Raw genomic sequence first — 23,249 nt, 5'->3', positions numbered from 1 at the left:
CCGAGAGCTCCTGCGGTGGGGGAACCCAGGGGAAGATAAGAGCGGGAGTTGTTTAAGGGCTGCACCTTTGGCTACGGATTGAGGCGCCGTAAACTTCTGCATTGTGCTGGAAGCACCTGGCGCAGGGACGAGGGAGCAGGGGCTGCGAGCGGCTCGGGGAGGGCAGCCCGACCGGAGCCCGACCATTCCGCCTCGCAAGGAGGCGCTCCCGGCCGCCATGCCGGTGGGGCGGGCCGGCGCTGCGCCGCTCTGTGGTGCGGGCGCGGCCGGCAGCGGACTGCTGGGCTGCGTGTCGAGCTCGTGAATATTCACCAGGTCGTAAATATTCGTGCACACGCGTGACGCGGCGCTCGGAGACGGGCCGAGAGAGTATGGAGGGAGACGGCGCCCGAATTCGGGGCGCCGGGGCCGGCGGCCGGTGAGGCGGAGCGGGGCGGGTGCCGAGGGGGTGCCGAAGGGGTGCCGAGCGGGTGCCGAGCTCACGGCCGGCCCTGCCGCTTCTCTGCCCCCTGCCAGGCCCCGGCCCCGGCTCGACCTGCTGTTCGTGCGGCGCTTCCTGAGGATCCAGGCCGTGCTGTTTCCCAAATGGCCCTCCCCTAACGCGCTGATGTTCCTGACGCTGCTCGGCGTGGCCGTGCTGGGTAAGCCTGGAGCGGGGAGCTGGGGGTTTCGTGCTCCTGGCTCTCCTTCTGCCTTCCCATTGCGATGAGCCCTTCCCTTCCGCGCGTTCCTCTGTCCTGCAGAGCAGCTGGTTATCTATCAGGTCGGTGTGATCCCCAGCCAGTACTACGAGGTGCTGGGGAACAAGGACTTCTCTGGATTCCAAGCGCTGACCGCCATCGCTCTGACCATGATTGTAGTGAACTCCACGGTAAGACAGGGCGGGAGCTCACTCGCTCCAATTACTCCTGCAGTGATAAATGTTGGGTAACCTTGATGGAGGATCTAAGCCTGCCCTAGCTTGTTGAGTAGCTACACAGTCACTGCTACAGACTGCTAATTCCTGTTTTGTTTTGGGAAATGTTCGTTCTGCTGGCTCATCCCATCTGTCTCCTTGCCCTTGTTCCAGCTAAAAAGCTTCGACCAGTTTATCTGCAACCTGCTGTATGTGAGCTGGAGGAAATCTCTCACTGAATACCTGCACAACTGCTACTTCCAGGGCCAAGTTTACTACAGCCTGCACATTCTGCACGAGGACATCGATAACCCGTAGGCTGCCTGCAGCTTCTTTCAGCTTCTTGCTTGGCTTCTCCTGAACTGTTCTTCACCTTTTTCTGACCTCTCTGTATCTCTGGGTAGAGGTTTAAGCTGTAGGAACTTTTTTGGCCTAGACACAGACACCCTCATCTGCCTCAGGTCGGAGGTGATAGAGTCCCCTATCACTGCCCTATCACTGCTCATCTTAACGGTTTTGTATGCAGGAGGTTTCTGTTGCAAGAAAAATGGAGGACCATCAGAACAGGATTCTAGTGCTGCTATAAACCACACTGCAAAATCAGCACTTGGCACTTGATGTGAAGTAGCACAGTGCCTGGCTGGAGGCAGAGAACTGCCTCATGCAGCCAGTGCGCTTGGGACAGTCTCTGTCATTCAGTTTGGACTTTAACCACCAGAGTCTCCAGCTGAGTACAGTTATTAGTGCTTTTGAGTCACATCCCAGGGAGGCTTTGTTTTGATTCTGTATTTCCTCTTCCCTGTTCCTAGGAAGGAAATGTCAGGACTGAATTGAAATATGGGAGAAGGAAAAGTATTCGGTTCCTCATGGTTTATCCAGTCTGCACTTAGATCCTCTTTTAGTCCCTTTGTAGCAACCTCTGGCACAGCTGCAGCAAGTAGAAATTTTGCTTTTTGCACCACCCTGGTTACTGCAGAGCTGCTCTTTTAATCAGGCTGTGCAGGCAAGTCAGACGTCTCCCTTCCGTGGAACAGCATGCTGACTGTGGCTGTTCAGCCTGTCCTCATACACAGGGCACTGCTGTCACAGTTACACAGTTTGAAGAGTTAAAGAGCCTGCATTAGACATCATGTGAAAGAGAGGTGTTGTTTTTTCCTTGTCACCAAGATGCACGATGTTTCCCAGGCAGGATAGCACATTGGCTATGGTTAAAAAGTCCTGCATACCCATCATTTCTTTTGGATGAGGGAAGGAAAGGGCAGAGGCCCCTCATCACATGACTGTACTGCACAAGTTTATTTTTAACTAAGGAGTGTGTTCACATTGTGCGGTGAAATGCATGAGATAACCGAGTCTATCTGCTCCAGAGCGATAGAGGCAGCTCTCCTGACCTCAGCAGATTAAAAGTGTGGGACTGTTGGAGAGCATTTTTCTTTAACATCGTTTTGTACTCAAACATCCAGTTTTACTGTTTAGCATCTTTTTTGATGCCACTACAAAAATACTCTTTATGTTGCTGTTGTGATGAGAATTTTTTCCATGCACCAGGTAGTTAGGGAATGAACTAGACAATGAAGTGATACTTTCCAGTGTACAGCACAGACCAAACTAATTGTTAGATGCATTCTGTCATTCTTCTTTCCCATCCGGAAGGAATGAAATCTGAGCTTTGAGTGGCATACAAATATTTGTGGTACCTAGCAGGGCATTTAGGTTGATGTTTGTGTCTTCAATGCATGTTGCTTAATAGTTTGTAAAAAGTAATTTCCTGCCATGAGTCTATTGCATGAGTTAAATTGTAACATAATGGTAACAATTACAGTCTTAAAAAGGGAAAAAATATGACTTTAATGTCAGAATGGAAGCTGGCCCAAAACTGAATTGATTGCTGTTGCAGATCAACAAAAGCTATTAGAGATGAATGTCATTGTGTCTGTATCTGCACTAATGGCTGTAGCAGGATTCCAGCCCTGCTCTTTGTTCTGGGCTACAGCATTCACAGTCATCACCTTTCTGCTTGTGCTTAGGGGGTCGGAGACTGAAGCCCTTACCCATGTTCTTTGGACGCATCAGGCACTGAGGGAGTAAATATGCTAAAATCCTTTCAAGTTACCCCAAGCTCATCTTTTGCTCAGCAGTGAGGCAGATGGGACCTGGGGGTCTGTTGCCAACACAGGGGGAGGAGGCTTGGTGTGCTACTGCCTGCCCTTGTGGGGTGGGGATGGGTGAAAGCACTTTCTTCTTTGTAGCAAAGGGACCAGCTACTGACTCAGGGGTGGTTTCTGTGGTGGACTTAACAAATCCCTAATAGCTTTTGAAAGCCTGTGCTGTGCTCTAACCAGTCCCAGTAGCTCTGGTATTTGATATGGGGCACCAGGACAGAAGGTTTGAGGAAGAGTTGATGTTTTTGGTAGTACAAGTGAAGGACCAGGAAGTAGTGAATGGGCATGCAGAGACCATAAGCACAGAGTGGACAGTGTTGCAGAAGGTGGAACAAGGGGTTAATAGAAGGATGGAGGTGGAGATAACAAGAACTGCTCTTCCTGGGTGTCAGGAAAGCCCTCGGGCCATACTGAGTCATGGAGGTAGTCTCCCTGTGGGGCAATTGGAGTCAGGCTACAGGTCCCTCCCATGCAGAGTTGTTTTCATTCCCTCTATCCTAAGTTCAGGTAGTGAAACAGCCTGGCATATTCCCTGGTAGGGAGTTACTGTGCCCTGCACTGACTTGTTTTGTCTTGAGGGCTTTAACAGTACCTCTCTGTGTTGAGCAGGGACCAGCGGATCAGCCAGGATGTGGAGAGGTTCTGCAGGCAACTCAGCTCCATGGCCAGCAAACTCGTCATCTCTCCCTTCACACTGGCATACTACACATACCAGTGCTTTCACAGGTAAGGACCCATCCAGCCCTGCTTCCCCACCTCTTTCTTATGCTCTTATTTGGATCTTGGTACCAATGATTGGATGGTTTGACTGGATGATCTTGGAGGTCTTTTCCAACCTTGGTGATTCTGATTCTGTGTTATAACTGCTGCTGCAAATCTGGGGGTGCTCTCACGTGTGTGTGAAGGGTCTCTGCACTCCAAAAGGACTTCTGCCTTGGGGATGCTGGAGTGTGCAGTAGTGGCCCCTAAACCACTGTGAAGGCAAAGAGAGGTGAGAGGTGAGGGCTCTGACTGCTTAAGCCCAGGGGTGCTGGAATTTCCTTTTGCTTGGTGTGTTATCTGACCTCTCTTTCTTCTCCTCTGTAGCACAGGCTGGCTAGGCCCTGTGAGCATCTTCGGGTATTTCGTCATTGGGACAATCATTAACAAGATGTTGATGAGCCCAATTGTGTCTAAACTTGTGCAGCAGGAAAAGCTGGAGGGGGATTTTAGGTGAGTCACAGAAGAGTAGCATTTTCACTGCTTTTTGGCAGCTCCTATGAGAGCTGCATTGTAATGCCTGTTCAGTGCTATGCTTGCAGCTATTTCTCTTGTCCATGACTTGTTGTCAGCTTCTCCCCAGCTGATAGAGACCTACCTGCTCAGGGCTGCCATAAAATCAGTGTTCTAAGCTTCAGCCACCGTTTTTGGTGCTCTGTATCATGTCAGGTAGTGTCCTTGGTACAGTCTCCTGGTTGCTACCACCTGTCTCCTCTGTTAATGCTGTGGATGTGCTGAAGAAAATTGCCCAAGGGGGAAGGGTTGCCTTAGGGCTAAGACAGGCACAGTGAGCAGAATACCAAACAAATGTGCTGCTCAGCTGTCCCAGAATGATGTCACCTTGTGCCAAGGCTTGTTTTTCAGTGCCTTCTTGAGCCTGTCGAATATCTGTGGTGGGAGATGCCTCAGGTCATTGCTCTGACAGGTGCAAGATGAGCACATCTAGCAAGACTGATGGCTACATAGTTCACTGGACACTTATGCATGATCCTGATGATGTTTTATGGATTGTTCAGGTTCAAGCACATGCAGATTCGTGTCAATGCAGAGCCAGCTGCTTTCTATAGGTAAGTAGAAGAAATCCTGCCAACTTGGGGCATCTTCAGTGTGCGCTTGTACCCCAGAACTGCTGCAGTCTGTGCTTTCTGTCCCCTCCATCCTGCTGCAGGTGCAGGATTGTGGATCATTTGCTCCCCAATACAGTGTTTTCCTTTGCATTCTGTGCAGTTTGCAGAAATGCTTCACAGCAGCTGCAGGTGACTAGTTCTGTCTGCCTACTGTCTAACAGTGGGCCCGACACAGATTTGGTGCGGTCTTGGAGACTATTCTTGATGTTTTGCTGTGATCCTTACAATCTGAAAGATTTTTTGAGGTTTCATTGCATCTTGTCAGGAGGTTCTCTTGGGGGACTTTTTGCAGATTGCTTCTGGTCCCATCCTGTTCCTGCTAACCTGCATGTCTTTTGTGGGTGTGCGAGATTTTTGCCTTGCTTTGTTACCTCTTCTTGCTTTTGTAGATCAGCTTGTGCCCTGACCCTCCCAGTACAGTACTGCTGTTCTCTGAATTTGCTTGATGCCATTTACATCTGGCTGTAAACTAGAATCACAGTTTCCAGAGCTGTGCATGTGGTTGGCATCCCAGCAGCACCTTCGCACATTGGGATGCCCTGCAGTGTATTGAGCTGCTGCTTGGAGCCTTTAGGGTGTTTCACAGACATGGCTAAAACCCAGCAAAAGGGCCACAGTTTTTCTGGAATGTGTGTTGGGGTGCCAGGTCAGTGAAAGGAGGTCATTGCTCAACTCTTGTCATGTGCCTTTGTCCTGCCTGTTGTGCAATCACACTTCTTCCAGGAATTTAAGAAAGCAGAGACTACCCTATCTATGGACTTTCCTGACTGATATTCATTTGCTTGTTCATGCTGTTGTGACTGAGCATTTCAACTGTTACAGTGATCACCAAGGTGCTTTGATTCAAAGTCACTGATTTTGTAAAAATTAGCGTGAAACCTTGATTTAAATAACATCAATCTTGTTTTGCATTGGCAATCGGAATTATTTTTTGTGGATAGTTTGTTCTTAATAGTTGATGCTAGTTCTTCTTAATCAAGAACAACCTCTAGTTACATCCCTTACTTAAGCTGCAGTACCGTTCCTCACAACTTTGTTTTTCATTCTATTTCTAAATGGAAAATGAATTATCAAACTAGAAAATTGTGTGTCTTACTTCATAGATAGAAAAAAATCCGTTTGTTGGGAAACTGGAGTTTAATTGAATTACCCTAAACCAGACATTTTCATGGTATGAATCTTAACTAAAAACAAAGGAAATTTTTAGGAGGATACATTCTCAGAATCCTGCAAAAGGAGGGTGTGTGGTGAGTGGCTTGTTTAATTGCCAGGCTTCCCTAGTCTTTAGAAGCTGTTAAATCTTGTCCTCTTGTACCTGCTGGACCACTGATTGTTTTGATGAAGGAAAAACAAAAACTGATCACTGTCACCATTTTTTATTGTTGTTGTTTTTTGTTTCTTGACTTCTGGCAAACTTTGAAAGTGAATGGGAAAAGAAACTGAAACAAATACAACAACCTCTCCATATCTGTGAAGAAATAATAGCTACCAAACACTGGTTGTGCACTTGAGACACAAGTTATGGTCCCCAGATTTTAACTCCCTGTGTCTTTGCTGAACGTTCAATTCGTCTGGAGTGAAACACAGAGCTCTATCTGCATTTTGCCACCTGAGGGCAGCCCAAGCCTTGCAAATTAGAAGGAGCCTCCATACTTTGCTAAGGCAGTGAGTTAGAGCCAGGCTGTGCCTCCTTGCTGCCTGCTCTGGGAGTGCAGGGCTGCTGGCAGTGCAGGCAGCAAGGGAATAGGAACTTTGCCACTAGCTCAGGTTGTGGGGGATGCTTTTAGGAAGCTCCTGGGAAAGGGAGGGCTTGGAGGCTGGGGTCACCTGTACTGTTGGCTTGCTGTCAGCTCCTGGATTTGCCTCTGCCCTCTGCTTTCTGTCTCCAGATATGTAGCAGTACTGTCCTGCTCTTCCAACCAGGCTTTGCTCCGAAAGTGCGTGTAACCTTGGAAGTGCTTTGCTCAAGGCTCATACGTCTCACTGACGGTGTAAAGCACTGTCTCACCTCCTTCAGTATGGGACAGAAATATCTATGGTCTCTGGAAGAGACCTGCAGGGCTGCTTGTTTCAGTCAGAGTTGGTGAAGACATCTTCAGGAAGGAGCTTATGAGTGTTCGGTTCCATCTCAACAAAAACCTTGGAGACTGCAGTGACAGGCCATCCTCAGGCCTCAGCTCCAACCTGTTGGGGCGCTCCCAGAAGTGATGGTGCAATCTTATTTTACAGGGCCGGGCGAGTGGAGCACATGCGCACTGACCGCAGGCTGCAGAGCCTGCTGCAGACCCAGAGGGAGCTGATAGGCAAGGAGCTGTGGCTCTACAGTGAGTGGGGGACCTTGGGTGGTGAGCTGGAGCTTATGGTAGCTCTTAGGTTATGGGGAAGGAGAAGACTCTGTGTATGTGGTTGGAAGCTGTAGGATTTCTTTCCTATAAAGCTTGTCCCTTTATAATTGCCTCCTAAAAATCTTCCTCCTCTCATTGTCACTGGCTCTAGGTTTGGGGGACTAAGTAGTGTCAAGACAGCTCTTCTTCATTTCTCCTGCATGATGAGCTTCTGAGCAGAACGAGAGAGGGAGAACCCTGAGCACAGTTGTTTCTGTGGTACTTTTGGCAGCTTAAGTCTTTCTACTTGTATGCTGCAAAGTAGACCTCATAGCCAAGCATCTCAGCCCAGAACTTCCTTTTTGCCCTTTTTCCTGTTTCTCTAGAGCCAGCCAGTCCTCTAAAGAGCAAAAACAAGCAGAAAAAGTGGTTTTTGCACCCTGGTGGTTTCCAAGCTGTGTCTGAGTGATGTTTCTCCACTCTGGGGCCTGTCCCAAGGTGCTCTTTTCATCCAGTGCTTGTGCTGTCCTGTAAGATGGGTTTTTATGCCCAGGTGCATTTTGAAAGGCTGAGACAGGATCTGGGTCTTCCTTTTGAGTGGGCTTATGGGTTGCACTGGGGACTGGTGGGAGAGAGGTTCCCACTCCAACTCACTGTCTCCTCTCCATGTGCTTCTGCCCAGTTGGCATCAACACCTTTGACTACCTGGGTAGCATCCTGAGTTACGTGATCATTGCCATTCCTATCTTTTCTGGGGTCTATGGTGACCTGAGTCCAACAGAACTCAGTTCCTTGGTCAGCAAGGTGAGCTACAGATCATATTCCACACTGGGCAGGGGTTGAATTGTGCTGTGTGGGTTGTGCTTACTAACTGTACGGGGATCCCCAATGCCAGAGGTGAGCCAACACTAAGGCTTATGTTTGATTTCATGTGGCTAAACCCTGTTGTGGAGGGTGAGCAGGCACTGAGGATGGAAGTTTTGCATTGGGTTGGTGGCACGGGGGCTGACTAAGTTGCAGCAAGTGACCTTGAGGATAGACTGATCCTGCTCATGGTGACATAGAATAGGAGCTTGCGTGTGACTAAACTGGGGGTGAAAGTGCTACCTAACTCATACTTCTGTATGTAAAAAGGGAGATCAGAACGTTTGGGTTTTTGGTGCTAGGCCCACAGAGTGCTGCAGATCTGGGTTATGTCCGTGGCTGCTGTCCATGGCCAGTTTTGAGTCTGAGCTTTCTTGTGTTCACCCACTAGGCTGCTGGAGAGGAGCCTTCCCAGCCTGAGTTGTTTCTAGATACTCAAAACTGGCTTGTGATGGAGAATACAGAAATAAAAATAGCTAAATGAGCACTGCAGGCTGAAACAGCCAGCTCTGAACCATGTAGCATGCTAGGGCATGGCTGGTGGCATGGGTCTGTGTAACTCAGACAGGATGAGTTTACAGACACTTTGCAGACACCATTCCTGAATGGCAGGAGGTGTAGCCTCTAGCTGGAACTGCTGTACGGAGCAGGGAAGCCCTGTTCTGTCTGAATGTAGCCATTTTCTCCTTCACTCCCCTTCATCCTTCTAGGATTGCTGACCCAGCTGATCTTTTTAGCCATTTTCTTGCAACCATAGGAGAGGGGGCAAGCTTCCCATGTCAGTGCTGATCCTTGCTTTGTTGTTGGATTTTTTTTTTTTTTTTTTTCCTCAGAATGCCTTTGTTTCCATCTACCTCATCAGCTGCTTCAGCCAGCTTATAGATCTCTCCAGCACTGTGACCGACGTTGCTGGCTACACACACAGGTGAGCTTCTGTGTTGGCAGGTCTCTGCAAGAGAGGTGAGTGTGAGATATGACTGTGCCCAGGTCTTTGCTAAATACGTAGGAAACGCTTTTGAGTGACTATGGACAAGGTTGGCAGTGAGGAGTTTTGGAATTGCCCCTGGCATTCGTGGAACTTCTTGTTTGTCTAGGATTGGTGAACTGCAGGAGACCTTGCTGAGCCTTGGCAGAAGAGAAAATGAAAGGTACTCAGAAGCCAAAGACTGGGACTCAGACAGGTGAGTCTACCCTCAGCAGCATGTTGGCTTGCAGCTTACATGCCAGCATGTGGGGCTGTCACTGGGTGGAGGTGACCCTTGGAGTTGCAGCCTGTTGCCTGCAGTTGATTGGAACTAGCAGCACAGTGTTCACTGTAACCTGGGATGTGTGTGGCAAGGCTAATGTTACAGAGGTGCAGGATGTCTAAGGTGCATGGGAAGGTTCCTGGTCTTTACCAGCCTCAGCACTGTCACTTACCCCCAGATCTCTTTGTCTTTGTGGTGGTCCAGCAGTGACTCTGGGGAGGACTCGGAGCCAAGGGACACAGCTTTCCTTCTGGAGCAAGTGACGCTCTCAGTGCCATCCTCTGGCAAGCTACTCATCAAGGACCTGAGCCTCAGGATCTCACAAGGAGACAGCATGATGATCATGGGGAATACTGGCACAGGGAAGACATCTCTCCTGAGGGTCCTCGGGGGACTTTGGGAGAGCACACAGGGTAAAGACTGCAAGTTGCCATAGCCTTCTCTTCATCAATTAAGTCTGTCCTAGCTGAGTTTAAAAGTTGGCAGTGAGAAGTCGTGAGGCCAATGCCATTTGCATTGGTGAATGTGTCACTGATGCATTTGAGCTGCTCCTTTTCTGAATCACAGACTATGCTCTGGCTCTCATTGCTTTGCTCTGTTTTGGAAATCCACCTTTTCTTGACATTTGTTATTCCACAGCAGTGGCAGGTAGTTGCAAGCAGGTGCTGCGAGCTTGACGTGAGTGTGTCTCTGTGCAGGGAATATCCAGATGCTGACCTGCTTTGGCCCCCGAGGAGTGGTGTTCCTGCCGCAGAGGCCATTCTTCACTGATGGCAGCTTGCGTGAGCAGGTGAGCCCCGGGTCTGTTCCATGGGACAGCTGGCCCCAGCCCTGCTGCCTCTGAGCTTGTGCCACCGTCATTTTGTCCCTGATGGACTGTGTCCAGCTCCCTCTAACACAACCTCTTTTTATTCGTTAAAACAGGTGATTTATCCTCTGAAGGAGATCTATCCAGTTTCAGGTACATTAACAGGAAACTCATTAAAGCTGTTAATCCTTGTGGTTTCAGCTCTGTATTCTGTACCCAGTGTAGCTTCTCCTCTACAGTACCGCACCAGGAATGCTCTGTTTCAGTTTCGTTGCACTCTGCTTTTCCCTGGAATATTAACTTTCCTATAGCTTTGGATTGGGTTTGCATTCTTCCTCTTTTGAGGAGAATACAATCTCTTTATACAGTGAGGACAGGTTGGCAGTACTCTGCATATTGTACTGTGACATATATGATACATGTTCAGGCACCCTGCTGATTTCTAAACATGCTGCTAGAATACATCTGATCTGTCTGGTATAGCCTGCTCTTTGGAAGCCAGTTTTACTTTTATCCATTTTTCCATACACTTTATCCTTATTTTCCATACACCTCTGGCTTTCACTGTTCCTCTTTTTCAGCTGAGGTCTCATGACCTTACACGCTGTCGAGGTCAGACCATGTGGATCCTTTATCTTCCCTGCCCGCTTCCCAAGCCAAATCACACCTCCAATTTTAAGCTGCCACATCTTACAGATGTCCAAGTTTAAGTTTCTGTCAGAGTGAAGCCTAGACCCTTGTCTGTCTATCTGTGCCAAGCCTCAGGTCTGTCTGTGGAGCCCAGCCATATTCTGGTGTGCTGCTCACAGACATAGCTTAAGGTGGATCAGTCTTTGGGAGCCCTCTGTGTGCCAAAGCTCAGGACTTGATACAGTTAAGTGGTTGAGTCAGCTATGCTGGACCTCAGGAGCTTCTCTAAACCTTCCCTTTAGTCTGACCAATTCCTCCTTGTAGCAATGGTCTCCAACATGTTTCCTGTACTTACATGCTTTCTCCCCTAGGATCTGCGGATGATGAGAGAATTGTGCAATTCCTGGAGCTGGCAGGGCTGGTGAGTCCCTGGTGGCATTGCTGCCTTCTTGACCGGTGCTACTGAGAGGGAAGAAGGAATGAGGTATTGTGGCAGCACATGCTGGACACAGGCGGGGAATGGTCTGTAGCTGAGATGGGACTGTCCTGGGAACAGGCAGAGCAGTTCAAGTTGGAGAAGAAAGGGTAGAAGGAAGAAGATGGTAAATCTTAGGGCTGTGTCCCCTCTGGGCTGGCAGGGTTGGGGCTGTGTTCACAAGTCTGCTGTGCTCTCTGCAGACTGATTTGCTGGCAAGGGCTGGTGGACTGGACAAGCAGGTGGACTGGAACTGGTAAGACCACTCACTGTTTGTGTGAATTTATATGTTCCCTCTGGTTGGGGAGCTTCTAAGCAGTTGCCTGTTGTTGCTGGTCTTAGGAGCATCTTCTGTGTGCACTTGTCTTGTGGGTGGTAAGCAGTACGTGGGGCTGAAGGAATTATGCCCCAAGCATCAATTTCCACATCAGCAACCATGTTGCTCTTCAGGAAAGTGACTGTGCATAGGGGTGCAGAGCCAGTGCCAACATGGAGGGCTGAGCACAGGGGCAGTTGTTTGCTGGGGTCTCCAACGTCAGTCATAAACTTGTTTCACAAAAAAGATGTTTTTGTTAAGGGAGACTTTTTTATTTCGGCCCTGCTGCAGGTATGATGTGCTGTCCCCAGGTGAGATGCAGAGGCTCTCGTTTGCACGGCTCTTCTACCTTCAGCCAAGATATGCGGGTGAGTGAGTGACTATAGAAGAGGGGCAGGACCTTTGCCATAAACAAAAGCTGGTGCAGAGGCTTGGCCATAATGGTGATATTAGGTAGTATAGCACACAGGATTCAGAGGTGAAAATGTTTATCTGCATAGCATGGAACAAAGAAGCTCATAGTTGCAGGTGGTTCCTAATTCATTTACATGTTTAAATGGCTAGTAGCTGCTGAGGGCTGTTGGAAGAGGTGTCGGGCCAAAGTAGATGTGGGTGAGCAGAGCCATGTTAGCAGCAAAAGCCATGTTTAAGTCCTGCTCTTCTTCTGAAGTCTACAGCACTGCTCAGTGCAGGGACTCATGGATTGGAAACTAAAAGCTGTAGATTATGTGAGATAAATAGAATTCATTTGTTCTGGTCTGTAGTACTTACCCTTAACTGACAGGGAGCTGCCCCAGTCCATCATGGCTGCTGTATATGGGTCCCTGGCCAGGCACAGTGGTGTGCAGTCTTGGGAAGGCAACACCTTGGCTATCACAATGGTGAGGGCAGTACAGCAATGTGCAGCTTTTAAGGAAGATGAATGAGGCAACCAGTGTTGTTTGGGTGGACTTGAGGGCTTAGGGGAGCCTTCCCATATAGCTGGCACCAGCTGCATCATTGAGGTCATTAAGCTTCTCCTCACATGCCTTCTGCAAATACTCTTGGTGAGCTACACTTAGTATGGGAAATGCTTTCAGCAGAAGATGATGACAAGCTGGGAGGGGAGAGATGTGTGGAACTTACAACTTGTCTCTCAGTGCTAGATGAAGCCACCAGTGCCTTGACAGAAGAGGTGGAACATGACCTGTACCGTGTGTGCCTTCAGCTGGGCATGACTCTGATCAGCGTGGGACACAGGGCCAGCCTGAAGAAGGTGAGATAGTGAGCAGCACTCCATGCCTTGGGGCAAGATGAGGAAATCAGGGCATCTCTGGTGAGCAGAGGGAAGCAAAAGGCTAGAGAGCTGCATTACAGGAGGACGTGCCCTCACAGAGGCAACTCACATTTGTTATGGCATTGGATTTGCAGTTCCACAACTGGATTTTGAAACTTCATGGAGGGGGAAAATGGGAACTCACTCGATGTGAGAAGATGAAGCGGCCTCCATCCTGGGAAGAATGACATAAAACATTCCTGATCTGGCCAGCTTCAGAAACTACACACATGTAGAAGAGCTGCAGAACTCTCAGCAAGAGATTCAGTTGGTTAGTGCAAGCCCAATTATGGAATTTGCTGATGGACATAGGGCTAAGTCTAAACTTATACCAGGAGCAGGCATGTCCGTCCTATCCTTCTTCCAGCCTCCTTGTTCCTCTCTGCCACTGAGAAGAGAAGGGATTGGACTGCTAGGTTGCCAAAAAAAAAAAAAAAAAAAAAAAAAAAAGAAAAAACAAACCAAAACCACACCAAAATAACAACACTGCCTCATGGCATCAAGGATGCAGTAGTGTGATGCTAGGATAGAACCTGATGTTCTTCTGTCTCTGCCTTGCTGGGGCCTCTGCCTCTGGTGCCACAGAATCTGCTTCTGAGCCTCTGGCTCCCCAAGCAGGAGGTGCATTGTAATAGGAGAAAGAGACTGGTACAGAAAAGAACATTGCTCTCATCTGCTTAAGATACACAATAACAAATAAACATTTTTGTATTAAAATCCAGAGTCGGCTATCCAAGGATGTTTCTGGAGAAGAACCAGTATGTGTTAACCAGATTTCTGCCTCTTTTTCCTTTTACTCTTTGCTCTGGAGGAGTTATGTATTGACAGTGCTCTTGGACTAGAAAAGTGATTAAGAGCAAAGCAGGGATAGGAATAATACACCTACCTATAGCTGGTCAGTTGCTTTCTCTAAAGCTACTGCAAGGCACAAGGAGCCTGAAGGAAGGATGTTGGTTCTCTTCTTCGGGAGCAAACAGCGATCCCTCCTTACTGTTGTGCCTGTTCTCTCCTGTCTCCTTTGTGTGTATGGGGGCAGAACTCTCGAGGGTCTCTCAGACTGCGCTGGAAGTACAGTCTGAGCACTTACTGGGCAGCGGTTGCTCAGTGACATTTCTGGACCTGACCCTAATTCTGTAGTGAAGGGGCTGGAGGTGGCTGCTGGAGGAGCCATACTAGCAGTTCTTCCGCTGCTCCACAAGGTGCTTGTGTCCCTCTATGATCTGCTGCACAGCTTCATGGTCATCTAGGGTGGTTAGGTCCCCAAGCTCACTGGCTTTGTTCTCAACAATCTTCCTTAGCACCCGCCGCATAATCTTCCCAGAGCGCGTCTTGGGCAGCCGGCGTGTGACCTGAGCAGGGAGGAGTAGAGTTGATAGCCAAGAGAAAGGGGGTAGCCAGGCTGCAGAGGTGGGTCCTGATCAGCCTGAAGGAGTTACCTGGATGTACTCTGGAACTGCATACTTAGCGATCTTCTTGGAGATCAGCTCCTGTAGCTCAGCAGCAAGAGTTTCCTCCGTGTACTTGCTGTCCTTCTTCAGCACAATGAACACGTAGGCTCCTGGCAGAAGGACCACTGTTACAGACCACCATGTGCAGTGTGGTCCCACAAGGCTGTATGGGTAAGGTACCTCTGTGCTGCCTGCCCTGAGGTGCTTTGTAGCCTGATCTCTGTAGATGCTGTCATACTATTTCCTTACACAAAGCCAAACTGGCCTTGCATGAAGGTTCTGATAACTGCTGGGGATACCCAGTAATATGCTGTGCCGTGGGGGTTGGTGTGGCATTTCAGGAAAGCATGCATCTCACCTTCTCCCTTGATGTCATGTGAGTAGCCGATCACAGCAGACTCTGCCACTGCCACATGGTGGTTCTGAAACAGAACAGGGGTGGAATTCACAGCTGCTGCCCAGGAATTCTCTTGATCTCTCCACTGCAGTCAGCAGTGACATGGAAACAAGGAAGGGCCTCTGATGACCTTTGCCCCATCTTCTCCTTGCTTCAGTAGGTCTCTGCAAACTTATCTCCCCCTACTCCAGCTGCTTTAGGCTTGCACCTTCAAGGTCCCGCTTGTGTGCCTCCAAGGCTGCTCCACCAGTTCCCACAACTTTTATATAGCTGCTATAGTTGACTTATAGTTGCTTCAAGAAATGTGCTTGGCTGCTACTTTGGGATTCATCCCCTCAGAGCATGAGACTTACCAGTCTTTGCTACAGAGAGAGGGAGATGGAGCATGGGAGCAGCAGAGCTCAAAGCCAAATGAGACCAATTAAATGGATCTGGCAGAGGGGAAAGCTTAGTGCTGGGCTTCATGCAACTATTGCGTACGTACTCAGGAGCATCCTTAAGGGGAAGAAAAGGCCTAACTAACCCTTGCTAAGGTGGTATCAGCATTGCCAGGCCTGCGGCCTTACATTAGGAAGAGTCTGAGTCAGGAGGAGAACAGGGAAGTGGAAGAAAGGGTTGTTCCCACAGGTAGCAGTGGTCCAAAACTGCTCCCAATGGCTCCAGCAGCACCACGGTTCTGGTTTGGTGTTTCAGAGACCTTCCTCAGCACCACCACTGCAGCTCCACCACCCCTGGGACAGCTTTACTTCTTCTTACCACAATGTCTTCCACCTCTGCAGTGCCCAGCCGGTGCCCGCTGATGTTAATGATGTCATCCAGGCGTCCCGTCAGCTGGTAATAGCCTTCACTAGTGCGATACACACCATCCCCAGTGAAGAAGAACCCTGCAGAGGCCAGAACCATACTGTAGCTGCTTGTTACAGCTAGAATGAGCTGTGAGCCAGTAGCTTTCCCTCCTTGACAACTTATTTGTCAGTACTGGGTCTTGTGGTCTCTACTCCTTTCTGTCAAGTGCTAAGGGAGAAGGTAGGGACCTTCACTGTCAGCCTTCTGCCTGTCTCGGTACTTGCTCCATCATCAGGCTCTTGCCCTAATTCTGCAGTATGTTGGCTAAAGATCGACTTTTCTCGTCCCTACAAGCCAGGAACACCTTGATGCTGTGCAGGTGCTCGTGCAGCTGGTTATCTCCTTTGCCTAGGCCTTCTCATTGCCTGTGGGTGAGGATCAGCAGCTGGCAGGATTTGCAGGAGGAAAGCATCAAGAGGTGCTAGTGAGGATTTAGGAGGCAGAAGGAAAAATAAAGTCCTAAAAGAGCCTGGGATCAAATAGCAGGGCAGGGGGGCTGGGGGGAAAGACCCATTCCCATGGTGATGCTGAGCTCTCTATCATGGGGAATTGCTGAAAATCTGTGGAACAGCAAAGCAGCAAAACCAGCTTTCCCTAGTCCTGCCCCATGTAGAAAACTAGTAGTCAGACTGAAGTACACTCCACCAAGCACCTCCTCAAGGACTTTGTGTATTTTTCTTACCTGGATAAGGAGCCAGATAGGTTTCCACAAACCTCTTATGGTCTTTATAAATGGTTCGAGCCATACCCGGCCAGGCTTGTGAGATGCAAAGGGCTCCAGAGACATTATTTTCCAAAAGGACATTTCCCTGTAAAACAGTTACATTTTAGTAACCACAGTGAGAGAAATCAGGTTGTTCAACTATTGCTTATTTTCAATACTGCCATAATAGCCCCACAGGGGAAATACCAGGGAAGACAGTGAGGAAAGTCCTGTGCCCCAGCTCCAAGGGACAAGCCAAGCCTCTTCCTGCAGTCATCTCCAACCACCTGCCTACTGCACTGGGCTGCAGGGCCCCACCAGGGAGGTTATCTGTCCCTTCACAGCTTCTTCAGCAGGTTTTGAGCAAGGAAGTCTCAGCAGAGCCCACCTAGTCAGAACACAGGACTAGGAAACAACTTCACTTCCATGCTGCTTGGAAGAGGTTGCCACCAGCTTCACCATTAACCCCTTTTCAGTAAAGAACTGATTTAGCAGAGGTGAGAAGAATGGTGTGCTTACGTATCTCTTTCCAAGAAGTACAGGCTACAGGCAAGCACAAGAAAATGAGCTGAACTGGCAGCTGGGCTGAAGGCTATAAATGTACCTTATCATCCAGTACAGAGGGACTGATGCCAAAAAAAGGTCTCATGGCCATGCCTGGAAGGATTTCATCTCCAGGGTTAGAAGGACGGGGTGAGATACAGATGCCTCCTGTTTCTGAATAAAAAAAAAAAAAAAAAAAAAAAAAAAAAAAAAACAAAAACCCCTGTGTAATGCATATCAAAGCCAGAGAAAGAGGAAAGCCAGATAGTACTGTTTGAACATCAGCCTTTGCCCTGGATCTCAGTGTACCCTGCCAGCTACAGGCTGGGTCAGGGTTTGCCAGTGAGCTGAGGAAGGTTCTCCGCACATTTAGTTCATCTTAGGTCAGATCCCTTTGGTCATCTCCCCTATGTTTCTCTGGGTTTAATTTCTATCATGTTTAAATCTTGGTTATGTTTTGGTGTCCATAACCCCTTGTTTCAAGGGGTTGCTTGTACAACCATGCCAGTAACCATTGTTCCTATTTAGCCAACAAAACAGCAGGTCACTCTTTAAACCTGGCAGAAGTGAAGCTGGCCATGCCTGTAGCCAGGGCCAATACACATCTTACCTGTTTGCCACCATGTGTCCACAACAGGGCACCGTGTCTCACCCACCACACGGAAGTACCACTCCCATGCCTCCTTGTTTATGGGTTCACCCACTGCAAGGGGATCAGAAAACAGGACAGAGCCTGGTTAAGGTCAAAATTGCAGCTTCCTAGGAGCAGCTCACAGAGCCACCCCCAAACTATGTTGGTTCTCCACCTCCTGTCAGTCCAGCCTATGCCACCAGTGCTCACCTGAGCCAAGAACTTTGAGAGAGGAGCGGTCATATTTCTTCACCCATTCATCACCATATCTCAGGAGCAGGCGGATGGCAGTAGGTGCCCCATAAAACTGATTAATTTTTAACCTCTCCACTGTTTCCCAGTAGCGTCCTGGAACACAAACATAGCCACTAATCACTTGCTCACATCCCCCAGCTTCAGACTGAGGGAGAGAAGGTGAGAATTAGAGTTCTCTGACCCTCAGCCAAACTAACTCACGTGAGCTGGCACCAAGGCCACCAGCCCGCTTACGTGCTATAGATCTTGCAGGTGGCTGCACTACATCCCAACAACACTTCTCACTCACCAGGGTTGGGATGAACAGGAGTGCTCTCAAAAAGGACTGTGGTGCCACCATTGCAGAGGGGGCCATAGACAACGTAACTGTGCCCTGTGATCCAGCCAATATCTGCCACACAGCCAAAGACATCCCTGTCCTGATAGTCAAACACGTACTGCAACATGAAGGAGAGACAGTGAGAGGTGCAGCCTAGAGCCTGGACCTCCCCTCAGAAAGGGGCACAAGCTCCAGTTTTAGTGTCTGCCTTCCCACCACCCCAACATGTTAGGCAAGGCTGAATAAAGCATCCTGCAACAGCAAAACTGGAGAACTTTCTGTGTGAGGATGGTCCTTCCACACTTCAAGGGGAGGGATCACAGGAAGCAGAGGACAGTTGGCTGCAAACTGGAGCAGTAGGAAATGAGACAAGCCCAGTGGAGGGCAGAACTGAATGCCATCAGACTGGCAGCAGCACATCATCCTTCATTTTGTTTGCTCAGCACCAGGAGCACAGGCTGACAGCTCCTTGTACGGGACAGCTGGAAGCTGGGTTCTCCAGGGCCTCAAGCACTCCAGAGGGCTTGTAATGGAAACTTCCCTTTCTGTTTTTTTGTTTTGTTTTTGTCTGTTTGTTTTTAAATCTGTCAGTAGCAACAGTCTGTCCCCTTCACCTAAGCAGGGATTCACACCAATCCTGTGTCATGGTTTCCAACATTCTTGAGTGCTAACATGGGCACATGCAGCTTGCTCCCTGCTTTTCCACCCCAGGACAGCAGTAAGGCTGAGCAACACACCCAGTGATTTGATCTAGGTTGAGGCAGTAAAAAAGAGGCAAACCAAGATGGCAGCTTGGAGGAGTATGTATTCAGGAGTCCCAGTGCAGGAGAACATGTTGCTGTTCTTCTCTACTTGTATGTGGATGTGCCAGGCTGCTATCATGCTTTGCTCTGGATAAAGATGAGCTCATGGAGCGAAAAGGTGATACATCTATTCCCTGCACTGCCTATGAATAGCAGGCTTATGAGCACTGTGTGCATAGGATTCATTACCTTGTGTGTGAGAGCAGCAAACAGGAGATAGCCAGCCTGGGAATGAACCAGGCCCTTGGGCTTGCCTGTACTGCCAGATGTGTAGAGAAGGAACAACATGTCTTCGCTGTCCATGGCAACTGGCTCACAGTATGCATCCTCCTTCATCATCTCCTGCAAGAGTCAGCACAGCAGTCCCCACTCAGGGTCTTACAGACTCCCTGAGCTGTTTCACAGGCCCCCAAGCCTTTCTCTGGCACCCAGACCACCCATTGCCACCACTTCATCTTTCCTCTGCATCTCCTCTCCCCTTCTGTGCCTGAACTCCCTTGCCTTGCAGAACTGGCAGACGCTTTCCTCCATCAGAGCAGACTTGCTGAGTAAGAGGCAGCTATTTTTACGCAGCTACTTTTCTGCCCAGCACAAGGGCCTCCCAGAAATCCTTTTGAGCACAAACTGCTTTCAGAGCTGATGAGCAAAGGCTGTACATTGCCTGCCCAACAGTACAGTTGCTGCAGGAAGCTACCAATTACTTCTTCTGGGAAAGTCCTGAACTCACATGCAGCTGCACTGCTATAGGACAGTGATCCCTCTTTGCTTCAAGATCCACTCTTCCACCCTACCCTGATCCCAACATCTGAGCAATACCCAAGGGAGTGGCAGGAGCCCTGGGCAGACCCTCACCTCCTCCAGCAGAACATCCAGGGCTGTCATGGGAAGCTGGCTGTCCGTCCTCATGGACACAAGGACACGTTTCACTCCTGGGCAGTGCTTCACAGCCTGGTCCACTGTTTTCTTCAGCTCCACAACCTTGCCACCTCTCAGCCCCTGGTTCACTGTGATCACCGTCTCCGACTGGGCTGCAGAAGAGCCACATAAGTAAGCACCTGTTCCCCCTCCACACAGCACACCACCTGTCTAACTCTGCCAAGCACCCTTCCCATGGGATGAAAGACACTCAGTGAGCCCCCTGCCATTTTCCTGGAGTACTGCTGCCTGCTCTGTGGCCATGCAACACAACAGGACGCCCCTCCTCCCCCCCTCCCCCCCCCCCCAACAGCACTGATCCATATCAAGTCTGCACCTTGGCAAAGCTCATTCCCCTAAGCCCCCAGCTGCCAAACAAACAAGCTCAGTGGTGTCCCCAGGTGGCAATGCTGGATGGTGTCCCTATTCCCCATCGGCTCTTACCATCCCGAATCCTGTCTGCCAGGGACTCTGCACTGAACCCAGCAAACACCACAGCATGCACAGCCCCTATTCGGGCACATGCCAGCATGCTGGCCACTGCCAATGGGCACGGAGGCATGTAGATTGTCACCCTGTCACCTCGTTTCACCCCCTGCCGTTTCAGGGTGTTGCTCAGGCGGCATGTCAGCTCCAGCAGCTCCCTGCCCAAAGAAGCAATGCATAGTTAGGGACTTTCTTGCAAATCCGCCTCGTATGCACAGAGGCGTATGAGCTGGGGGTGCCCCAGCCTCCCAAGGCTCTAAAGCCACAGGTCTGCACTTCAGCGCCCTGTGCAGGAAGTTCTTCTAAGTCCTTTTACAGCTGCAAAATAGCAGTGGGAAGGAAGTAGGAGAGCATCACCAGAGACAGGCTGTTATTTATGGCAAAGAAATTAACCAGAAGGGTCTGTGTGCAGAGCCTGGCACTGCCGCTAATAGCAGTAGAAGCCAGCCCTGGATCCAGTAATGGCCACTAGCAATCCCTATGGCTCAGCCTGTCTATCACGCCTCTACTGACTTCTCCAATGACAACCTAGGTATTTCTCACCAGCCCTTACAACAATGGGAGTGACACACCCTGCCCTGCAAGGCCAGGGGCTTGCAAGAGTAGTCAGATATCTTCACCCAGCAAATGAAAACGGGCCCTTTGCTCAGTTATAGGTGGGAAGGTCAAATCCTCCAGAGCTCTGCCTACCAGTGAGAACAGCTGTAGGAAACTGTGAGCAAGACAATGTCACTGCCTGAAACAAGAACTTGGCTGTCAGTGACTCATTTCATAGAAGGTCTCTCCATGAAAGGAGGTTGGCAAACCCTGCCAGCCAAGCCTTCCTTGTAGAGCATTTATCTCTCAGTCACCAGAAACCTTGGCAGGGACCCCACAGGGATGACCAGGAGACAGGCTGATGCCTCAGAGTAGCACAGGCAGGTCAGCAGCCGCCACGCTGGTGATCCACTTATGGGAAGAGATGCTGTGTCCTCTTGCAGGACACACATCAGTGAAGCAGACCTTTGCCGTGTGTGCATGTCTCACATGTGCTCAGAGGTATGCACTGACCTGTATGTGACCCGCAACTCCTCTCCTGGTTCATCCTTCTCCCATATTAAGGCCACTTTGTCTGGGGCTACATGGACATGTCGGTCCAAGCAGTTCACTGGAAAAGATGACTCAGTATCACTGCCAGAACTTCCTGTTCCCAGTAGCACAGCCTCTGCAGGTACTAGCTGGCACCTTAGCCTGTTGCACTCCTCAGTTTCCCAGTGCACATTGAACTCCACTATCAGCATTCTTAACCACAACCTAACACAGCTTGGTGCAGGAGTTGCCTTAAATCCCTTGAAGGTCACATCCATAGTGCCAGCTGTGGGCCCCAGAAGGCCTGGTAAACATTAACTTGTCCACCATTCTGCCCTTGCTACTGCCTCTACAGTGAAATTTGGCTACCCTTATAGCAGCCATGCTCCTAAATAACAAATGTAGGATGTGGAGAAAATCTGTGTATGAAGATTGCAGAGTGCAAGACAAAGCAGAGCCATTCATGTACAGCACTGGCCTCCCAGGGGCACTGAGGTATTCAGCCTTTGGCTGCAGTTCTTTTAGGAAGTTTCTTGCACCTCCAGCTATAGCATACTCATTAGAAACCTTGTTACATTCAGTTTTTTCCTTTCTTAGATTACCTGCTCCTGAAGCCATGGGATGACCCAGCAGCCTGTCTGCATTTAAAAATACCTTTTTCTCCTGAACACTTGTAGCTTTGCAGGAGGAAAAGAAGCAAACCAACCAGCCCAGGAGTGGGAACAGGAAAATCTCCAGCTCCCCTGCCCAAATAAGCCTCATAAGACCTAGTTTTGGGAAGTTTTGTTGTACTCTTTTTTGAGCTCTGGAACCAACAGCAGTGCAAGCAGGAGCACGGTGCCACCAGTCTCTTCTTTTCCTCTGGTAGCACCCTTTTGCAGTAAGGAGAAGTATCCCATGACTAAGAGGGCCAATGGGACTTTTGGGGGACTTCCATCACTCTAGCACGTTTTGCTTCTGGGGCCACAGCACTTCACAGGATGGTATCTACAGACACTTACAATCACAGAATCACTTACGTTGGAGAAGACCCTTAAGATCATTAGTTCCAGCCATCAGCCTGACATTACCAAGTTCACCACTAAATCACATCCTTAAGTGCCACATCCACACATCTCTTAAATATCCCCAGTAGTCCCCTGACTTCCCTGGGCAGCCCAGTCCAATGTCTATAAAATTCTTTCTGCTATCCATCCCACACCTCCCCTGGCACAGCTTGGTGCCGTCACTGGGCTCTCATGGGCTAAAGATCAAAAGGACTCCCCCAGTACACAGCAGGCAGAGAGCTCCCTCCCATAAGACAACATGCAGGCAGGCCTTCCCCCCCCCCCCCGATCTCCGGGGTAGGGTAAGAAGCACCCTCCCTCCCCAGTTCACCCTCAGCCCATCTGTGAGGCATCAGGTCCCCTCACCTGCCACGTTGAGCTGCCCTCCCAGGAACCAGGCAGCCCGTCCCTGCTGCAGATCACAGTCCTGGACAGAGTGGAAGGGGGTGATCCAGGAGAGCCGACTCCTTGCCAGTGCTCCCCAGAAGGCATCCCCCTGTTCCACCGATGTCTTGTACAAGCCCTGGTGATCCTGAGCTTCCGGGAAGGAGGCAGCTTCTGGCATGTAGGCAGTAAGAGGACCCTGGCTCCAGGACCGAGCACTCATCAACCCATAGAGACATCTGGAAGCCCATGGAAAAGCTCTGGGGCAGCAAGCCCTAGTCAGCAGCCAGGCCATAGTCACAGTGCAGCAGATGAGTTTCAACTCTTCCTAAGGAGATATGTACTCAGAGTCCTGACAAGTTCCACCCCTATGGGAGCTGGAACCCAGGCAGAGCCCCTGTTCTGGGAGCCTAGGGCACCCCTTGTCCCGTGCACCTCCTCACTGCTGGAACAGCACAGGGAAAGAAACCCAATCCCTATAAA

General features: G+C 49.7%; 2 protein-coding genes across 9 annotated transcripts; one reads left to right on the top strand and one right to left on the bottom strand.

Moving 5' to 3' along the window:
* The first annotated feature begins 260 nt into the window (after positions 1–260).
* ABCD4 (ATP binding cassette subfamily D member 4) lies at positions 261–13,643 on the top strand. 8 transcript variants are annotated; one of them, XM_042869812.1, is made up of 19 exons: positions 261–418; positions 517–641; positions 744–871; positions 1,070–1,209; positions 3,667–3,783; positions 4,144–4,269; positions 4,833–4,883; positions 7,173–7,267; positions 7,950–8,071; positions 8,965–9,056; positions 9,226–9,312; positions 9,586–9,791; positions 10,077–10,168; positions 10,303–10,339; positions 11,188–11,237; positions 11,495–11,547; positions 11,899–11,975; positions 12,747–12,862; positions 13,018–13,643. In XM_042869812.1, exons 1-19 carry the CDS (start codon positions 372–374, stop codon positions 13,108–13,110), a joined length of 1,854 nt encoding a protein of 617 aa, XP_042725746.1. In that variant the 5' UTR covers positions 261–371; the 3' UTR covers positions 13,111–13,643. The 8 variants fall into 8 exon arrangements, with proteins under 8 accessions (XP_042725746.1, XP_042725752.1, XP_042725739.1 ...); XM_042869805.1 differs by having other exon boundaries at positions 262–418; positions 9,583–9,791; XM_042869818.1 differs by lacking the exons at positions 744–871; positions 1,070–1,209 and having other exon boundaries at positions 4,149–4,269; positions 9,583–9,791.
* Positions 12,079–23,249, bottom strand: LOC122179113 (acetyl-coenzyme A synthetase 2-like, mitochondrial). The gene is made up of 14 exons (XM_042869793.1): positions 22,749–23,249; positions 21,319–21,415; positions 20,227–20,426; positions 19,720–19,895; positions 19,057–19,209; positions 18,035–18,182; positions 17,701–17,838; positions 17,470–17,562; positions 16,921–17,033; positions 16,296–16,422; positions 15,524–15,651; positions 14,729–14,792; positions 14,359–14,480; positions 12,079–14,271 (listed from the first exon to the last, which is right to left on the bottom strand). Exons 1-14 carry the CDS (start codon positions 23,059–23,061, stop codon positions 14,095–14,097), a joined length of 2,049 nt encoding a protein of 682 aa, XP_042725727.1. The 5' UTR covers positions 23,062–23,249; the 3' UTR covers positions 12,079–14,094.

This window comes from Lagopus leucura, unplaced genomic scaffold, assembly GCF_019238085.1.
Source record: "Lagopus leucura isolate 7727_CA_CO unplaced genomic scaffold, USGS_WTPT01 Super-Scaffold_1, whole genome shotgun sequence".
Classification (NCBI taxonomy): Eukaryota; Metazoa; Chordata; class Aves; order Galliformes; family Phasianidae; genus Lagopus; species Lagopus leucura.
The sequence above is the reverse complement of the archived record's forward strand: the minus strand, read 5'-3'. Positions and strand labels throughout refer to the sequence as shown.